Source organism: Cetorhinus maximus, chromosome 4 (genome assembly GCF_964194155.1).
Source record: "Cetorhinus maximus chromosome 4, sCetMax3.hap1.1, whole genome shotgun sequence".
NCBI classification, from domain to species: Eukaryota; Metazoa; Chordata; class Chondrichthyes; order Lamniformes; family Cetorhinidae; genus Cetorhinus; species Cetorhinus maximus.
The window spans coordinates 104,295,458-104,316,917 of record NC_135882.1 but is presented as its reverse complement, the minus strand read 5'-3'; the positions used below and the strand labels follow the sequence as shown (position 1 = coordinate 104,316,917).

The window sequence follows — 21,460 nt, the reverse complement described above, 5'->3', positions numbered from 1 at the left end:
AGGTATCTGGGTATCCTAGTGCATGAATCACAAAAGGCTAGAATGCAGGTACAGCAAGAAGTTAAGAATGCTAATAGAATGTTATTGTTTATTGTGAGGGGAATTGAATACAAAAGTAGGGAGGTTATGTTTCAGTTGTACAAGGCACTAGTGAGACCACATCTGGAGTATTGTATACAGTATTGGTCCCCTTATTTAAAGAAAGATGTAAATGCATTAGCAGTTCAGAGAAGGTTTACTAGACTAATGCAAGGAATGAGTGGATTGTCTTATGATGAAAGGTTGGACAAGTTAGGCTTGTATCCACTGGAGTTTGGAAGAGTAAGAGACTTGATTGAAACCTTTAAGATCCTGAGGGGTCTTGACAGAGTGGATGTGGAGAGAATGTTTCCTCTTGTGGGGAAATCTAGAACTAGGAGTCATGGTTTAAAAATAAAGGGTCGCTCGTTTAAATCAGAAATTAGGAGAATTTTTTTCTCTCAGAGGGTCATGAGTCTTTGGAGCTCTCTTCATCAAAAGGCAGTGGAAGCAGGGTATTTGAATATTTTTAAGGCAGAGCTAGATAAATTCTTGATTAGCAAGGGGGTGAAAGGTTATTTGGGGTAGGCGAGAGGTTACAATCAGATCAGCCATGATCTTATTGAATGGTGGAGCAGGCTTGAGGGGTCGAGTGGCTCCTCCTGCTCCATGTTCATACAAAGGAGGTTTGCTGCAGTGCATCTTGTAGATGGTACACACGACTACCACTGTGCACTGGTAGTACAGGAAGTAAGTGCTTAAGCTGGTGGATAGGGTGTCGATCAAACAGGCTCAGTCCTGGGTAATATTAACTTATGGAGTATTTTTGGAACTGCACTCATCCAGGCAAGTGGAGGGTATCCCATCAGATTCCTGACTTGTGCCTTGCAGATGGTGGACAGGCTTTGGGGAATCAGCAGACGAGTTACCCATTTCAGAATTTGCAGCCTCTGACCTGCTCTTGTAGCCACAGTATTTATATGTTCACTGAAAGATAACATGCAGGTGCAGCAGACAATTAGGAAGGCTAATGGAATGTTAGCCTTTATTGCAAGAGGATTTGAGTACAGGAGTAGTGAAGTCTTGCTTCAATTGTATAGAAGCTTGGTTAGACCGCACCTGGAGTATTTTATGCAGTTTTGGTCCCCTTATCTCAGCAAGGATATTACTTTCATAGAGGGAGTGCAACGAAGGTTCACCAGACTTGTTCCAGGGATGGTGGGACAGTCTTATGAAGAGAGATTGGGGAAACTGGGCCTGTATTCTCTAGAGTTTCGAAGAATGAGAGGTGATCTCATTGAAACCTACAAAATACTTAAAGGAATAGACAGGATAGATGCAGATAAATTTGTCCCCTGGTTGTGGAGTCTCGAACTAGGGGACACAATTTCAAAATAAGCAGGAAGCCACTTAGGACCAAGATGGGCAGAAATTTCTTTACTCAGAGGGTTGTGAATCCTTGGAATTCTCTACCCCAGAGGGCCGTGGAAACTCAGTCGTTGAATATGTTTAACGTAGAGATCGATAGATTTCTGATTAACAATAACATAAAGGCTTATGGGGATAGTGTGGGTAAAAGGCATTGAAGTGTTCGATCAGCCATGATCGTATTGAAAGGCAGAGCAGGCTCGATGGTCTGAATGGTTTTTTCCTGTTTCTATGGCTGGCCCAGTTCAGTTCCTGATCAATGATAACACCCAGGATGTTGGTGAATTCAGCGATTGCAATGCTATTAAACATAAAAGGGAAATGATTATTTCCTGTCAGAGATGACCAATGCTGGCACATGTGTGGTGCAAATTATACTTGCCACTTATCATCCCAAGCCTGAATGTTGTCAAGTTCCTACTGCATGCACTGCTTCAGTATCTGAGGAGTTGCAAATGACACTGAATGCTACAATCATCAGCAAACATCCCCACTTCTGACATGATGGAACGTAGGTCATGATGAAGAAATTGAATGTGGTTAGGCCTAGTACACTACCCTGAGGAACTCCTGCAGTGATGTCCTGGGGCCGAGATGATTAGCCTCCAACAATAACAAACTTCTTTTTTGCTAGGTATGATTCCAACCAGTGGAGAGTTATGCCCCCAATTCCCATCGACCTCAATTTTGTTCCTTGATGCCACACTTGGTCAAATGCTGCCTTGATATAAAGGAAAGTCATTTTAACCTTCCCCCTATGGAATTCAGCTCTTTGGTCCATATTTTGTCCAAGGCTGTCATGAGGTCTGGAGCTGAATGACGCTGGCATAACTCAACTCAACTTCAGTGATGTTATTGATGTGTAAGTGCCACTTGATAGAGTCAATGGCACCTTCCATCACTCAGATGATTGAGTGTAAATTGATGGGGCAGTAATTGGCTGGGTTGGGTTTGTTATGTTTTGTGTGCACAGGATATAGCTGGATAATGTCCCACATTATCGGTAGATGCCAGTGGCGTAGCTGTTCAGGAGCAATTTGACTAGAGGCGCAGCTAGGTCTAGAGCACAAGCCTTCAGTAGTACAGCTGGGATGTAATGGTTCTTGGCTTTTGCATATCCAGTGTCTTCAGCCGTTTCCTGATATGGAGTAAATTGAATTGGCAGAAACCTGGCATCTGTGATGGGGGGTCATCAGGAAGAGGCTGAGATGGATGATCCATTTGACTCTGGCTCAAGATAGTTGCAAATGCTTCAGTCTTGCTTTTTTGCACTCACGCCCTGGTCATCATTGAGGAAGCAGATGTTTGTGCAGCCTTCTGTTCTGGTTATTTGTTTAATTGTCAATATTGCGGAGTTCTGATATGATCCACTGGTTGTGGGATCATTTTGCTTTCAAAGCTCATGTAATTTATTAGTAATAATGATATATTAGTATTAGTAAACTTTACCATCAGTAATAAAGCTTATTGGGAGTAATGTTAATTATAAATTAATATAAATTCATAAATACAAAGATGGCAGAGCAGGTGATATATTGCAACTGCAGAATGTGGGAGCTCCTGGACGCCAGTGTGATCCAGGGCAAACACATTTGCAGTTAGTGTCTGCATCCTGAGGAACACTGGCTCAGAGTTATTGAACTGGAGGCCAAGCTACGGCTACTGTGATACATCAAGGAGGAGGAAAGTTACCTGGACATTTCGTTCCAGGAGGCAGTCACACCCCTTAGGATAAGATCTTCTGATCTGGTCAGTGGTAAGGGTCAGGAGGGTGTGTCTGTGAGTGAGGCAGGTAAGGGGATCGAGAAGGTAGAAGTGGAGGAGTGCCAGCTTTTGCAATTGTCCAACAGGTTTGAGGCATTTGCAAATTGTATGGATGAAAGCAGCGGCTGCAGGATGGATGAGCAAACTGACCATTGCACAATGGTACAGCAAACCATTTGGATGGGGGTGGGGGGAATAGAGTTGATAGGAATGTAGGGTAGTTGGGGACAGTATAGTCAGTAGACAGACACAGTTCTCCGCAGTTGAGAGCATGAGTGCAGACGGCTGTGTTGCCTGCCCAGTGTCAGGGTTTGGGATGTGTTCAGGGCTACAGAGGAACTTGCAGTGGGAGTGATCCAGTAGTCATGGTCCACATAGGTACCAACGACAGACAGGACTCGAAAAGGACGTCCTGCTAAGGAAGTATGAGCAGCTAGGAGCTGAATTAAAAAGCAGAACCGCAAAATTACAACCGGAGCCAAGAGCCAATTGGCGTAGGGCAAAAAAGAATAGTTAAATGTGTGGCTCAAAGGTTCGTGGGGGAGAAACTGGTTTTGATTCATTGGGACGGTCTTTACTTAAATCATGCTGGGACCAGTCGTATAACTAGGGCAGCAGAGAGTGCTTTAAACTAAATAGTGGGAGCAAGGGATCAAGTTTAGGAAAATGTGATAAATTAAATAGAGAAGACAAGGCAAGAGAGAAAAGTAGCAATAAGGGAAATGATGATCAGAGTGTGACACAAAGGGACAGAGTGTACAAAACCAAGTGTGCATCAGCAGGTAAGGATAGAGGTTAAAATACTAAAAATAGTAACAAGACAAAACTAAAGGCTCCATATCTGAATGCATGTAGCATTTGTAAGAAAAAAGATAAATTGACAGCACAAATAGAAATAAATATGTATGATCTGATAGCCATTATAGAGACATGGCTGCAGGGTGATAAAGGCTGGGACCTGAATATTCAAGGATACATGACATTTAGTAAGGACAGGAAGCTAGGAAAAAGGTAGAGGGGTAGCTCTTTTAATTAAGGTTGACATTGGTACAATAGAGATAGATAACTTCAATTCTGGAGATCAAAATGTAGAATCAGTTTGGGTAGAGATGAGAAATAGTAAAGATAATAAATCACTTGTGGAGTGGTTTATAGGGCCCCAAAAGTAACCACATTGTAGGATGTGGTATACAGGAAGAAATAAAGGGAGTTTGTGAGAAATGCAGTGATAATCAAGGGTGATTTCAATCTAAATATACATTGGACAAATCACATTGGCAAAGATTGCCTGGATGATGAGTTCATAGAGTGTTTTCAGGACAGTTTCTTACACAGCATGTTCTAAACCAGAGAGCAGGCTATACAAGATCTGGTCATGTGCGATGAGACAAGATTAATGACCTCATAGCAAAGACAACTCCTAGGTAGCAGTGATCATAATATGATAGAATTTCACATTCAGTTTGAGGGAGAGAAGAGTGAATCTAATACTAGAGTTTTAAACGTTAATAGGGCAATTATGAGGGCATGAAGAGAGAGCTGGCTAAAGTGAACTGGAAAATTATGGATAGGTCAGTAGAGATGCAGTGGCAGACTTTTAAGGAGGTATTTCAGAATACTCAGAAAAAATATATTCCAGTGAGGAAGGATTAAGGGGACTCACCATCTGTGGATAACCAAGGAAGTTAAAGATAGTATCAAATTGAAAGAAAAAGCATATAATACTGCAAAGGTTGAGTGGCAGGTTGAAGATTGGGCAGAATATAAAGCATAGCAATAAATTAATAAGGAGGGAGAAATTAGAGTACAAGAGAAAGCTAGAGAGAAATATAAAAATAGATAGTACGTTTCTACAGGTATATAAAAAGGAAAAAAGTAAAGTAAGCATTGGTCCTATAGAGAGCAAGAATGGGGAATTAACAATGGAAAACTAGGAAATGGCAGACAAACTGAACAGATATTTTGCATCTGTTTCCACTGCAGAGGATAAAAATAACATCCCAGAAATAAGTCTGAATCAGGAGCTGAAAGAGAGGGAGGAACTTAAAACAATTACAAGGGAAAGGGTGCTAAGAAAATTATTAGAACTAAATGCTAACCTATCCCCAGGTGCTGATGGACTTCATCCTCAGGTCTTAAAAGAAGTGGCTGCTGAAATAGTAGATGCATTGGTTTTAAATTTCCAAAATTCCCTAAATTCTGGAAAGGTCACATTGGATTGGAAAATAATGTAAGTCACTTCTCTATTCAAGAAAGGAGGGAGACAGAAAGCAGGAAACTACAGGCCAGCAAGCTTAACACCTGTCATAGTGAATATATTATTAAGGAAAACCTCAATGCAATCAGGCAAAGTCAACATGGTTTTGTGAAAGAAGTTCTTTGAGGATGTAACAAGCAATGTGGATAAATGGGAATCTGTGCATGTGCTGTACTTAGATTTCCAGAAGGTATCTGACAAAATGCCACATCAAAGGTTACTACACAAAATAAATCACAGAATTTTAACGGCACAGGGGGAGTCCATTTGACCCATTGTGCCTGTACTGGCTCTCCAAACGAGCATTACGACCTAGCGCAATTGCCCTGCCTTTTCCCTGTACCCCTGCACATTCAAATAATCATGTAATGCCCTCTCGAATGCCTCGATTGAACCTGTCTCCACCACACTTCCAGGCAGTATATTCCAGACCCGAACCATTTATTGTGTGAAAAAGCTTTTTCTCATGTCACATTTGCTTTTTTTGCAAATCAATTTAAATGTGTCCTCTTACAAGTGGCAACAGCTTCTCCCTATCTACTCTGTCCAGCCCCCTCATGATTTTGAACATCTCTTATCAAACCTCCTCTTAGCCTTCTTCTCTCCAAGGAGAACAGTCCCAACCTCTCCAATATATCCTTAAAGCTGAACTTTCTCATCCCCAGAACCATTCTTGTAAACCTCTTCTGCACTCTCTCCAATGTGTTCACATCCTTCCTATAATGTGGTGCCCAGAACTGTACACAAGAGCTCATGGTATAGGGATATCATATTAGCATAGATAGAGGACTAGTTAGCTAACAGGAAATAGAATAGGCATAGATGGGTCATTTTCAGGTTGACAAGATGTGACGAGTGGAGTGCTACAGCAATCGATGCTGGGGCCTCAACTATTAACAATTTATATCAATGACCTAGATGAAGGGACCAAACATATGGTCGCTAAATTTGCTGTTGACACAAAGATAGGTAGGAAAGTAAGTTGTGAAGAGGACATAAGGACCCTGCAAAGGGATATAGATAAAGTAAGTGGACAAAAATTGGACAGATGGAGTATAATGAGGGTAAATGTGAACTTGTCCACTTTGGCAGGAAGAATAACAAAGCAGGATATTATTTAAATGGAGAGAGATTGCAGAACTCGAGGTATAAAGCGATCTGGGTGTTGTGGTACATGAATCACAAAAGGTTAGTATCAGGGATAATAGTGCAAGGCAAACAGGAACATGCAAAAAGGAACTGTGGATAGCAAGACTGCATCATGAGCAGAGAATACAGTATATTAAACAGAATAAGTACAGGTAAATTGCCAGTTCACCTGAAAGGAGTGTCTGGGGCAATGGGAGAGGAGGTAAAAGGGCAGGTGTTGCATCTCTTGCGCTTGCATGGGAAGGGGATGCGAGAGTGGACCAGGGTGTTGTGGTGGTAAGAACTCCTTTGGAATGCTGGGATTGGAATGCTGAGTTTGGTGGCGGTGGCTGAAAATCATCCATTCAATGTGAAGCCTGGCAAGACGTTAGGTGAGGATAAGGGAAACCTTATTGTAGTTCTGAGGGGGAGCAGAAAGGGCAAAGGTTGAGTACAGGAAATGCAATGGACACAGTAGGGGGAATCGTTGGTTTAAGAAAAAGGAAGGCATATCGGAAACACTGGTGTGAAACATGATAGGTAGAAGACAGTCATTCAATGTAATGGGATGGGAGGAAGCATGATCAAGGTAACTGTGGGAGTCATTGGGCTTATAATTAATATTGATTTACAGTCTATTCCCAAAAATGGAGATAGACAACTTGAAGGAAGGGAGGGAACAACTGAAGACAGACCTATAGAGGTGATGGGTGGAAATTTGAAAGAAATTTTCCTGTTAAGAGCAAAACCAAGAAGTAACACTGATACAGTCATCAATGTACTGGAAAAAAACGTGAGGGAGGAATCCAGAGTAGGACTGGAATAAAGATTATTTCACGTATTCCACAAAAAGGCAGACACAACCAGAACCCATATGGATACCCATAGCAACACCTTCAGGCCCTCTGACAATGCACATGAAAGTAGTATCTGGGAAAACCTAAAAATGAAACTGTATCCATTCATCACTAGCCACACAACTCAGTAGAAATCCTTCAACTAGAGCTGCAGTGCTCATTTATCAAATACTTGCTCTCCTTTCATAACCAGCACATACACTTCTATCTGTATACTCTTACACAAATAGGTAGATTTCCAAACAGAATCTTTGAAAACTCAACTGGTAAGAGGGAATGTATTAAAATATTCACCAAAGGCTTTTGTAGGTACCATGTTCCATAATTCTCTATATGCTCAATGCCTTGGTGGTTAATCTCAAAGATGGCAGGTGTAGTGAGAAGTAACCACGTCTTTGAAAACAAGTGCATCCCAGTATTTCCTCAGCCAACTTATGTACTTGTGTTAAGGTTTTGACCAAAAGAGTGCTGTTGAGCTGCAATTGAAAACAACATTCATTTTAACACAGGAGCATCCAACCTTTACATGAGAGGGGCCACATTTCAATTTTTTTCTCACTTAAGGGGCTGATGAGCAAATTTCGGAAAGGTTTGGCACAACATTAAACATGAATTTAAAAAAATCAATGTCAAAGCGATACTTTAATAGTTTGAAAGAGAGTAATTAATAAAAATGACCATTAAAAAGTGCCAAGCAGAGCTAGAGAGAGGGGCTAGGCCCCCAAGTCCTAGTCACCAGGGAAGGGGACTGGGGCCAAGCTAAGGAGTTGGATTTAACAAACACTGACCTCATGTTTGCCTTTGGTGGCACACACTCAGTGCTGGCCTCAGAGGAATTCATATGAAAGTGGGGTCGGAAGCGGGCTGCCTTTCAGCCTGGTTTTTCCTCCTCTCCCGGCCTGATTTGTGGATAGGCTTTTGGGGAGGGAGGAGAGGAAGGGTGTGTGCACGTGTCCAGTTCACTCCCAGTCTCAGGGTTGTCGTTCTCTCGCGAGCTTGGGCATTTTACCACTGAGGAGGAATTCAGGACAGCTGTGAAGGTGCCAAGATGTGCTTCCTCACTCCATCCTGCCTGAAACTCCAGCTGTCCCAGGTGGGGGGAGGGGCAGGCGGGCACTGTTCCTCTGACTGCTGTTCTTTGTGGCCTCCCTGGCCCACTCCGCCATCTTGACTCCTGTGCACCTTTAAAGGGTTGGCACCTGCATGGGAGGATAAGTGAGAGAGAGAGAGCATGGCCAAAGGCGAAGAGAGAATGCACCACGGCCACTTACCTTCACACTGCTCCTTCAATCTCAGACTTTCTCTCCTGCATTTGTGCTGATAGACTTATCAGCAGGAAAGGCAGGAGAGAAACAGTCTGTGATTGGAGGAGCAGCTCCTTGCAGATCTGTCACTTCCACTTACCTGTATTTTGAACAGTGATTCCACGGGCCAGATATAGAGGCATGGTGGGCCTGATTGTATGTTGGATTACACTGTTTTAACATAATGGAATTCTATTCGACATACTTAGAGAGTTGTAATTTTAAAAAAATGATTCGTTCTTGGGATGTGAAGGTGAGTGCCAAGGCCAGCATTTATTATTCATTCCTATTTGCCTTCGAGAAGGGAGTTTCAGTATAAACATATCAAGAGAGTCAATAGTTAAACAGAATGCCAGGAAATCAAAACTAAACTAAAACGGAACAGGTTTGTGTAAATAGAATATTCTTTATCAGTGCTAAGTTTACTAAGTATCATGCTCAGAAATAGTTTAATGGTGGGATATAATATGTCATGTCATGTTGTGGATATGGCCGTAAAAACAAAAAACTACTGCGGATGCTGGAAATCCAAAACAAAAACAGAATTACCTGGAAAAACTCAGCAGGTCTGAGGTTTGAGTTCTGTTGAAGGGTCGTGAGGACTCGAAACGTCGACTCTTTTCTTCTCCACCGATGCTGCCAGACCTGCTGAGTTTTTCCAGGTAATTCTGTTTTTGTTGTGGACATGGCCCTTGCTTAAAGGAAAAATTTGGGGAGGCGGAGGGTGCAGTATAGTTTGACATGTCGAGGTATCCATACTTGCAACTTGAGATCAAAAACCCTTGTATGTTTGAAAGAAATGGTTGATGGATGTTAGACAGTTTGACAAAGGGTTTTTTCTTTGAACATTAGATATTTAAGAGATTGCTTGACACACTGTATAATAGATTCATTCACTCATATTTCCTTAGATTTACTTTTAGTTAGAAGAATCTCTTTTGTCCTCTCTAATCTTCCTTACTAACCCTGCTGCCAAAAATTCAGTACACCAGAAGCTAATGAGATTGTCTGAAGGGGAACAAGTTGACCAGCCCAATCATGTTGTTCATGAGGACACATTCTTATAAGCTCTGGAATTGCACACCAACTGCATATAGACTCTGCTCAACAGATTATACAATTCTGTTATTTTGTCAGCTACCTAATGAGTTTAATTCTAAATGAATGTCATCAATTTATTTCAGTCTCAGAAACAAATCTCAACTATAATTTGATAAACAGAAACTTAGTTAATGCTGACTTGTGCTGATACCACCGACCAGCCTTTACAATGTTATTTATTATATTAAATAGCTCTTGCTCATTATCAGTTATTCAAACTGTTGGGTAACCCTGTCTGCAACTATTTATTTCTATTAATTGCATACTTAATGTTTATGTAGGGATAGTTATGATTTAAGTTAGTAAATGATTGTTAGTTCTGGACTTGCTGTCAGGCTTTGATGATTTGGCGAAAAAGTGTTTAATTTACTCAATAACTTGTGCACATCCTAACTGCAAGCTGGAAATGGGAATTCATATTTAATCCAAACTGGTCAATGTTGAGTTTGATAAAGTGAAGGGGTTAAGGATTCATCTGGTTTCTTGACATCTACTTATGAAGATGTCTAAACCCAATGTTTTTACATGTCTGCTATTTGTGATCACTGGTCAGAGAGAGAGAGAACATAAGATGAGTCTACCTGAAAAACTTCAATTTCAAATATAACCTTCAAAAACAAAGACAGTCAACTTGACATGAAAGGAGTACATGTAATTTTTGTGGAGATTTGTATTTATATAATGCCTTACCACATCTCTCAAACATTTCAAACCACTTCACAATTACTTTAAAAGGCAGCCATTCTTACGTAGGCAGAACGTTAAGATCAAGTGAAAGCCTTGACTGGCAGAGGATCACTCAAGGAGCCTCAACATCAGGCTATAATCTTCATTATTCATTACAAATGGGTGAAATCTGGCTCTCCATGCATTGTGTGTAAAGGTTCTGTCAGCTGTGGCTCAATTGGTAAACACACACAGCTCTAGTGAGCCCCACTAAGCCCCACTCTTCAGACCTGAGCACAAAAAAACTAGGCTGACATTCCAGTGCAGTACTGAGGGAGTGCTGCACTGGTTGGATGTTACATCTTTCAGATAAGATGATAAACCAATGCCCCATCTGCCCTCTCAAGTGGAAATAAAAGATCCCACTGCACTATTTGAGAAGAACACAATAGTTCTCCCAGTATCCTATCCTAGATTTAGACCACAACCAAAACCATAAAAAATTGATTCTGTGTTCATTAGTAACAGAAAATGCTGGAATGCCCAACAGGTTTAGCAGCATCTGCGGAGAGAGGAACAGTGAATGTTAACTCTGTTTCTCTCTTCGCAAGTGCTGCCAGATCTAAGCATTTCCAGCATTTTCTGTTTTTATTTCAGTTTTCCAGCATCCACAGTATCTTTTTATATTATTGTTCATTATCATTATCTCACTACCAATAAGGTCATAAGTTCATAAGAAATAGCAGTAGGCCATTCGGCCCTCAAGCCTGCTCTGCCATTCAATAAGGTATGCTTGTAGGAAAGCAATTTACCTACATGACAATAGTAACTACATTTCAAAAGTAGTTCATTGATTGGTAAGTGCTTTGGGGCATCCTGAACTATTGACAGGAGCTGTATAATTGCATGTCTTTCTTTTCTTATTGCTACAGTTATTATCCTGCTATTTTATGGTTTTAAGAATTGCTGGTAAGAGCACAAGGTAGCGAAGAAACTCAAATTTCTTCATCAACATCATGAACTGACAACTTATGGGTCTTGCTCCGCATGTTGCATAGTAAGGATACACTGACTTTATGTAATTCCCAAAGAATGCAACTCACAGTCCACTTGAATGATATTATTTCCAGAGATAACTCAACAAAATATTTCTAGACTACTATGGATTATCAATTTTAGAGCATAAAACTGAACATGGATTTGGTTAATAAATATTGCCACATTGAGGGATGAATGGTAGCGCAAAAAGCCCTTTATATCCTTTTGTTGAGAAAACATTTTCAACAAGTCTGTCCATCAACTTAATATCAGGAGATTTCTACACTCAAATTAGTCAGAATTGAAATAGAAAAAAAGCTTAAAAAGAGACTAGAGAATTTCAGACAAAAACAGTAAACTTTAAGACTCCCTTCAGGGCTTTTAAATGAGTCTCAAATGGGTTTATTATATTAAATGGTTGCATCTGATGTAAATTCAATTTGTTCAGTGTACTCATTCCAAGATCAACTTCAAAAAACCTAGGTATTATAAATCTGCATCTGCATGTGGCCCAGCAAAAACACCCAAGTTCTATAGTAAAAACAAGTGTCACCATCAATTTATACATTAATTATCAAGAAAATGACTACAGTGGCTAAGCAGTAGGCTAGACCCAAAACAGTAGTTAAACCACAATTCTGTATGTCAACAATCTGAAACAAACCTAGCAGACTTTTTGATCTGGAATCCAGCACTTTGTACAGAGGATCATCGTGTCTTGCAAATCACTTACAATTTAAGAAACTTGAGGAACAACCAAATTACTATCATTCTTTTGATAATTCAAGCAGTTGATGATAGCTGAGTAGAGCACAAGGTACACTCTCCCAGCAAGATAATTTTTCTCCACAGGATGTCAGTTTTATCAACATACAAAAACATTATTTTGTATCTTTACAAGCAAACCATTCATAGCCATAGCACTTATTTGATACAGTCCAAAAAAATTATGACTATTTAGTGCAAAACAATAGATGTTGAGGTCAGATACTCTGCTTCGACGCTATTTGAATCTTAGCACTACATCTTAGGTCGCCAGCCACCAATGAACTGCAAGAGCTTCTTAATTTGAAGTTTGCTAAGCTTAAAGTCTTCAGACAGGATCTCTTCTGTCAGTTGTACAAGGAAATTTCCATCTATTTTTTCAGTCGCAAATAGTGACATAATCTCTTCAGGGAGACCAATAAATTGCAGGCACTTTGACACCTCTTCTATTGAAAGTCCACAAAGGTCAGATGGTGGCTGCCAGGGTGATCCATCACCACATGAACGTGGTAATAATTGCAGGTGCAACGGGAGGAGGAGGAGAAGGAATAGAAAATGTATCCAGTGTATCTTTGTTACCAAAATTGTCTTCAGGTAGATCTGTTGAACAAATCTGAGGCTCATCCTCAGCCCCATCTATAGTTGAAGACAGAAACAGTGCTTCTAGGTCAACTAGTTCCTCATCATTGAATTTTAGTGCACGTGGTGGTAAGATGGGGCATGACTGACTTTGCCGTGTGTTACCTGCTAAATATTTTTCTCTATAGCCGTCTGAGGAATAACTGGTGGATCTTGGACATCCAGAAGGAACAAAGTGGAATCCTCCATCCTTGGATTGCTGCTGTTTAGGGAAGTTATTAACTGGAAACGCTTCACAGCCCCCAGCACACTCAATGCTACCATACTGAAAGTGTACGGATACTATGCTCTTTGGTGTACTTGGTATTTTGTGACGAGGATAACTGTAGTAACTTCTGTGTTCAGATCCAAAATTATAACTATCTTGGTCAACATCCCCAAAATGTTGGTTTGGCCACGATGACCGATTTGAAGGGCAGTCCAATATGGGGCTTCTGAGGGGGGATTTTGTTCCACTGTCCAAAGCATTAGAGTTGATCCAGTTACACGGGTAACAGGAAGCTGAGGAATGCTTCTCACTGGATGGAGGTGCATCATTCTCTGTGGCACCACTGTAAACAAAGTAAATCATTTTAGGCACTTGAAAATCCAATATTATCCACCTGTAGTAGACCCCTACCCCTAAACTGAAGTTAAGCAGGTGACAACCAATTTCAAATTAGCAAATTCAAGCAATGTACAAATTGAAAAATATTAACATTCGGGTTCAAATACAATGTTAGGCAATTTTACCAGTTTAATGGGCAGGCAACTAAGAATGAAGCACTCCAGGAATAACAGTAAAATGTCATTTTAAAAACAAAAAAACAGTAGAAGTCCCTAAATGCAAACATACTGGTGACTAAGACATATTTTGTTCAATGAAACAAGTGCAGGGAAAACAATGTCTAAAAATTCAGCTTTACTGATGAGGCAAGTTAAATTATCTGGAACAAAAACAGAATTACCTGGAGAAACTCAGCAGGTCTGGCAGCATCGGTGGAGAAGAAATCAGTTAACGTTTCGAGCCTTCACGACCCTTACTGGTTCACTTACACACTGACTTTACTAACTGGTAATATATTGACATGGATTGAGAATTGGTTAGCAGACAGGAAACAGAGTAGGAACAAATGGCGGTGACTAGTGGGGTACCACAGGATCAGTGCTTGGGTCCCAGCTATTCACGATATATATCAATGATTTGAATGAGGGAACAAAGTGTAATATTTCCAAGTTTTCTGACAACACAAAACCAGGCGGGAATGTGAGTGGTTAGGAGGATGTTAAGCAGCTTCAAGGTGATTTAGACAAGTTGAGTGGGCAAATACATGGCAGATGCAGTATAACGTGGATAAATGTGAAGTTATCCACTTTGGTAGGAAAATCAGAATGGCAGAGTATTATTTAAATGGCGATACATTGGGAAATGTTGATGTACAAAAGGGACCTGGGTGTCCTTGTACACCAATCACTGAAAGCGAGCATGCAGATGCAGCAAGCAGTTAAGACAGCAAATGGTATGTTGGCCTTCATTGCAAGAGGACTCGAGTACAGGAGCAAGGATGTCTTACTGCGCTGTATTTGGTGAGGCCTTGGTGAGACTACACCTGGAGCAGTGTGTGCAGTTTTGGTCTCCTCACCCAAGAAAGGATATACTTGCCATAGAGGGAGCTCAGCGAAGGTTCACCAGACTGATTCCTGGGATGGCAGGATTGCTGTAGGAGGAGAGATTGGGCTGGGTAGGCCTGTATTCACTGGAGTTTAGAAGAATGAGAGGGGATCTAATTGAAACGTATAAAACTCTGACAGGGTTGGACAGACTGGATGCAGGGATGATGTTTCTTCTGGCTAGGGTTCTAGAACAAGGGGTCACAATCTCAGGATATAGGGTAGTCCATTTAGGACTGAGAGAAGAGAAACTTCTTCACTCAGAGGGTGGTGAACCTGTGGAATTCTCTACCACGGAAGGCTGCGGAAGCCAAGTCACTGAATATATTTAAGAAGGAAATAGATAGATTTCTAGACTCTAAAGGCATCAAGGGGTAAGGGGAGAGAGTGGGAGTATAGTGTTGAGATAGAGGATCAGCCATGATCATATTGAATGGCGGAGCAGACTCAAAGGGACGAACGACCTACGCCTGCTTTTATTTTCTATGTTTCTATGTAACTCAGCCACTGGAATATAATCTCAGAATCATTACAATGCAGGAGGCGGCCATTTGGCTCATCATCTGCACCAGCTCTCCGAATGAGCACTTCATCTAATGCCATTTTCCTATCTTCCCCCCGTAACCCTGCACATTGTTTATTTTCAAATAATCATCTAATTCCCTCTTGAATGCCTCAATTGAACCTGCCTTCATCACACACTCAGACAGTGCATTCCAGACCCTAACCAGTTACTGCTTGAAAGAGTTGTCATATCAATTTTGCTTCTTTTGCCAATTACTTTAAATCTGTGTCCTCTTGTTCTTGATCCTTTCACAAGTTTCATGATTTTAAATACCTCTATCAAATCTCCTTTCAGTTTTCTTTGCTCCAAGGAAAACAGTCCCAACTTCTCCAACTTTACTTCATAACTAAAGTTCCTTATCTGTGAAACCATTCTCATAAACCCCTTCTGCACTCTCTCCAATGCTTTCAGATCCTTCCTAAAATGCATCACCCAGAATGGTACACAAAACTCCAGCTGAGGTCCAACTGGTGTTTTATACAAGTTCAACAAAAGCTCCTTGCTCTTATACTCCATGTTCCTATTAATAAAGCCTAGAATACTGTATGCTTTATTAATGCTCTCTCAACCTGTCCTGCCGCCTTTAAGGATTTATGCACATATATACCCAGGTCCCTCTGCTCCTGCATAGTACCCCCCTTTATTTTATGCTATCTCCCTATGTTCTTCCCACCAAAAGTGTCACCTCACACTTCTCCACATCGAACTTCATCTGCCACCTATCTGCCCATTCCACCAACTTGTCTGTCCTTTTGAAGTTCTACATTTTCCTCCTCACAGTTTATAATGCTTCCAATTTTTGTATCGTCTGCAAATTTTGAAATTGTTCCCTGTACACAAAGGTCTAGATCATTAACATGTATCAGACAAAGCAAGGGTCCCAATACAGACCCCTGTGGAACTCCACTACAAACCTTCCTCCAGCCCGAAAAACATCAATTAACCATTACTCTCTGCTTCCTGTCACTCAGCCAATTTTGTATCCATGTTGCTACTGTCCTTTTTATTCCATGAGCTATAATTTTTCTCACAATTCTATTGGACGGCACTGTATCAGATGTCTTTTGGAAGTCCATGTACACCACATCAACAGCATTGCTCTCATCTACCCTCTGTTACCTCTTCAAAGAACTCCAGCAAGTTAGTTAAACATTATTTTCCCTTAAGAAATCCATGCTGGCTCTTCTTAATTAACCCGCATTTGTCCATGTGACTTTTAATTCTGTCCCGAATTATAGTTTCTAGAAGCTTCCCCAGCATTAAAGTTAAACTGACTAGTCCGTAGTAGCTGGACTTATCCTTACATCCTTTTTTGAACAAGGGCGTAATGTGTGCAATTCTCCAGTCCTCTGGCACCATCTGAGTCTAAAGAAGACCAAAAAATTATGGCCAGTGCCTCTGCAATTTTCACTCTCACTTTACTTAGTATCCTTGGATGCATCTCATCCAGTCCCGGTGTCTTGTCCACTTTGAGTGCAGACAGCCCAAACAATACCACCTCATCAATTTTAAGCCCTTCTAGTGTCTGAATTACCTCCTATTTTATTATGGCTTGGGTAGTATCTTCTTCCTTGGTAAAGGCAGATGCAAAGTATTCGATACCTCAGCCATGCCTCCCCTTTTGGGTCCCTAATCAGGTCTAATCTTTCTTTTACCACCTTTTTACTATTTATATGCCTTATATAATCACATAAAAGTAAAGCACAGGAGAAGTAGGCCCATCAAATCTGCACTGGCTCTATTAAAACGTAATCTGGTTAAATCCACTTCCCCCTCCCCCCATTCTTTCCACATATTTCTGCAATGTAATAGCCACATTAGTAGATATTTGCAAAAAAAGCTTTTATTTGTCCTAGAATTGTAATTGATATTTATAAAGGGATGTCCTTTTATTAGCATACTCAAATATAAACAGAAAAAAGGAAATACTAATTACAATTTGTAACTTAATTTCTTCCACATGGGCTTTCAGCTTTGTAATATTAGCAATTGGTTGGCTGGCATTTTGGCAGTGCTGGACCCTTAACGGATGTAGGATCAGGTTAACAATTTTCCAAACATTAAATTCTCAATCTCACTGTGACACCGGAAGGGGTTCACTACAGAAGCAGAGGGAACAGGTCACTCATTCAACCACTGATAGTGTGTGGTAATTCCCCCCCACCAAAAAAGAGAAAATTGTATTAAATTCTTTTAAATGAAGCAGTTCTATATTAATTCCTGCTAAAATGAAAAGGAACAAGGCATCAATAATAAAATGCAAGTTTGAGTAGACAATAATTAACTCTCCAATTACAATTTCAAAATTCAGTTTGATGGCAAGATGTTTCACTGCATTTTCTAAAGGGCTAACAAGGGGGCCACAGTATATAATCACGATTATGGACAATATTTGAATCAAAATGAGGATTTGCATTGTCTTCATAGAAAAACAAATCTGCAACTTGCACAGTAGTATGTTATGCTGGACATTACCTACTTCTAATAAAATGACGCCAAGAAATGGTTAAATTTGCATGATCATAATATATAAGATTCCAGATTTCTTTTACTTATCTTGTAAAATTTAAAGCTTTCAAACAGGACAATCACTAACAGGGAGATTGCCATATCTCATTATACGATCCACAATCACAATAAGTTCACAAGTACCAGTACATTTTTCCAGTTTTTCCAATTTCCAATGCTCAAATCTGAAGTCAGATCATCAAGCTGCCACCTAACATAATACTTGGTATTAATGTCTTACATGTTATGCAATCCAGAAGAATAGTAAGATAGCGTAGGGCTGGGAGAACGTGTCTGTTGGCGTATTTGCCGAGGAGGAATTGATGGGCTCTGTGATGATGGCTTGGCATTCCGTGGTGGGACTGGTGGAGCATTCAGAAGTCTGCATTCTTCTTTTACCTGCCAGTGGAAACAATTCTATACTGAATAAATACTAATAAATTTGCAGAAAGGAGCTTTCAGAAGCCATTAACATCTTAGAACCAGGTTCAATCTGTATGGTTTAGAGTTGTAAACCATCCTAGTTCAATTGTCAGCGTTCCAAACAATTGTCAGCATTCAAAAAAAAAGGGTAATGGATGCAATTTGCATTGAATAGAGGACACACTTTATCATAAATCAAGCTTAAATTTTATACTTGCCAAAACAGCTGTAATATTGCATCAGCTTAACATGTTGAATACTTGAATTTTTGTATACTTGATGCCTTTAAGCTACTGCAGCAATCTAAACCAAAGAATCATTACAGTTGTTTATTGAACCGGAGCATGAAGTGATAAAATATAGCTTTGCAGGTAAGATTTCCTGCACTAAGTTCCCAATGTCAGCTAAAAGTAAGCACAAGTAAAGCAGTATTTTCTTCATCCCTTCCCCATCCCAGAGAGGGATCAACTGGCTTATTCTAACTTCAGTAGCTTGTTTGCAAGCATGGGAATGAACTGAGAGCAAGCAGCTCACCTGGTTGGTTATAAAATGCATGTGCAGACTCAACAGGGAAAGAAATAACTTTGAATGAAGAAATGCAACTGGTTAATGTATCTGGGAACAAACTTATCCCTTAAGCTTTCCTAGAATTATATCATGAGTGTGAACAGTAAGCAGGCTAGTCTGAGTAAAGGCAGGTTATTCTGGTTGGTTGGAATGTGATGATTATATTACCTGTATTCAGGGTTCAATTTTCCCTTAGTTTGGAAAATTGTGCCAAGATATGTCCATGGAATCATAAAATGATATAACACAGAACATTGCCATTTGGCCCATGACACCTGTATTGACTCTTTCCTCACTAAATATACATTTCATTGAGAAAAAAATTCTCCATGGGAAAAAGGATCCATCCATTGCTGACTAGAGATTAAGAATAGTATTAGATTAAGAGAAAAGTCTCAATGCTGTCAAGAATAGTGAGCTGAGGGTTGGAAGAGTTTTAAAAACTAGCAAAGGATGACCAAATATAAGAACATGAGAAACAAGAGCAGGAAAAGGCCACATGGCCCATCGAGCCTGCTCCGCCATTCAATATGATCATGGCTGATCTTGGGCTTCAACTCCACTTTCCTGTTGCTCTCCATATGCCTGGATTCCCTGAGATGACAAAAATCTGTCTACCTCAGTCTTAATATATTCAATGATGGCAACCCTTTCATGAGTGGAAACAGTTTCTCCATATCTACTCTGTCCAGACCCCTCATGATTTTGAATACCTTTAATCAAACCTCCTCTCGGCCTTCTTTTCTCAAAGGAAAACAGTCCCAACTTCTCCAATTTATCTTCATAGCCAAACTTCCTCATCCCTGGAACCATTCTCATGAATCTTTTCTGCGCACTCTCTAATGCCTTCACATCCTTCCTAAAGTGCAGTACCCAGAACTGGATGCAACACTCCAACTGAGGCTGAACTAGTGTCTTATACAAGTTGAAGCATTCAAAAAGGGAATTAGATGGTTATCGGAAAAAGAATGAATATGCAGGATTAAGGAGAGAAGGTGGGAGAATGGTGCTGTGAATTGCTTATTCAGAGTTAGTACAGATATGATGGGCCAATGACGTCTTTTACACTATAACAATTCTGTGATACATAAAGGGACAGAATGTAATGAATCCAGGCCTGGTCATTGAGACACAATGCGAAAAGAGGAAGCATGCAAAAAGATGTCATAAAGTGGGCCTCAGTAGACTTTTTTTTTTAAATGCTAAGAGGCTGGGAAATGTTGACATTCAGAGGGATCTGGGTATCCTTGTACATGAAACACAGAAAGCAGCTCGGTCCCTACAGGACAGATAAATGAAGGGTAATCAATCATCTGTTCTCTTCATAAATGCTGCCTGACCAGCTGAATATTTCCAGCACGTTTTTGTTCTCTACATAGACGAATCTGAAAATTTGCTGCAGTAGCCTGAACTGTGATGTGCACAAATTGGGTGCCTAATTATGGTGCATCATTTCATTGAGGGCCTCTCCCTTCTGATACTTAATTGGGCATTCAAGGCTTTTAATTATCTTTTGTGAGATTCTATACATTGTGGAATGGTAGTATTTCCAAAGCACTGATCTGACATTAGAAACTTTATGCTTTATTATAAATAATTTATTTTTACATTTTCTAAAATAACGATGAAGTACCAGAACCTAATGAACGCAAACCGACATCCAGGAAATTATTTATATTGTGCCTGTACTGTAAAAAAGACTCCTGAAGTGCCCCAGAGAGGCATAATCAAAATGTGAACCCTGACCTATACAGCTAAGCACTCGGCCATCAATGATGAGGTCAACTTGGGGGAATGCACAAGAGACCAGAATAACGAGAGAAAAAAGACATTCAGCATCTTTCACAACCACAGGATGACCCAAAGCGCTTTACAGCTTTTTGAAATCTAGTCACTGTTGTAATGTAGGAAAGGTGACAGTCAATTTGCACACAGAGAACTCCCACAAACAGCAATGTGATAATGACCAGAATATGTTGATTAAGTGATAAATATTGGCCAGAACACCAAGGATATCTCCCCAGCTCTTATTCAAAATAGTGCCATGGGATCCACCCGAGGACAGGTGGGGTCTTGGTTTAACAGCTCATCCAAAAGATGGCATTGACGGCAGTGCAGCATTCCTTCAGTACTGCACTGAGCGTCAGCCTAGATTCCTGGAGTGGGATTTGAACCCACAACTTTCTGACTAAAAGGCAGGAATGCTACCACATGACCTACAGCTAACAGTGAAACATTTGCAGAGGTGGGAAGGGTTTTAAAGTTGGAGGAGGAAAGACCATTCAGCTGGACAACAGAATAGAGGCATTATTGGAGGCTGCAGAAAAGGAGGGGTAATGTATCACAGTCAAAGAATATCTTGAGAGTTAGTTAGGGCTGGTTGTTCAGTGGTGACAGAGGAGAGATTCAGAAAGGAAGTTGTTGGAAAGATGAGCATGGATTCGGTAGGCAACAACACTTTTCAGTGGTTTCAAAGAGGAAAAGGAGGTTGGAAATGGAGAACAAGGACTGAAGGGTTGAAGGTGGATTTTGTGAGAAATGCTGATGGTGGGTTAAAAGGGACTGGGGTAGTAACTGAAAAGGGAGAAACACTTACAATGTCAGATCAGAAATGAAGATCGAAAGTTTAGTGAAAATATTGAGTCCCAGAGACGAACTCAGTAGACACAAGGATAGATGGGAGACGAACTAGAAAAGGGGCTCAAGTTCACTGCCAAAGCATGGAGTGATCCTGAAAGAAGGTTTGGCTTTATGAGCATGGGGTAGGTGGGGCAGGAAGCAG

At 40.5% G+C, this 21,460-nt stretch overlaps 1 protein-coding gene across 1 annotated transcript in view; it reads right to left on the bottom strand.

The window, feature by feature from the left end:
* Nucleotides 1-11,940: 11,940 nt before the first annotated feature.
* garem (GRB2 associated, regulator of MAPK1) overlaps nucleotides 11,941-21,460 on the bottom strand; it is a 128,548-nt gene continuing 119,028 nt past the window's right edge. The window contains 3 exon segments of the mRNA XM_078540575.1: nucleotides 11,941-12,864; nucleotides 12,866-13,516; nucleotides 17,930-18,087. Coding sequence (XP_078396701.1) covers nucleotides 12,582-12,864; nucleotides 12,866-13,516; nucleotides 17,930-18,087 — 1,092 coding nt within the window. The 3' untranslated portion in view covers nucleotides 11,941-12,581.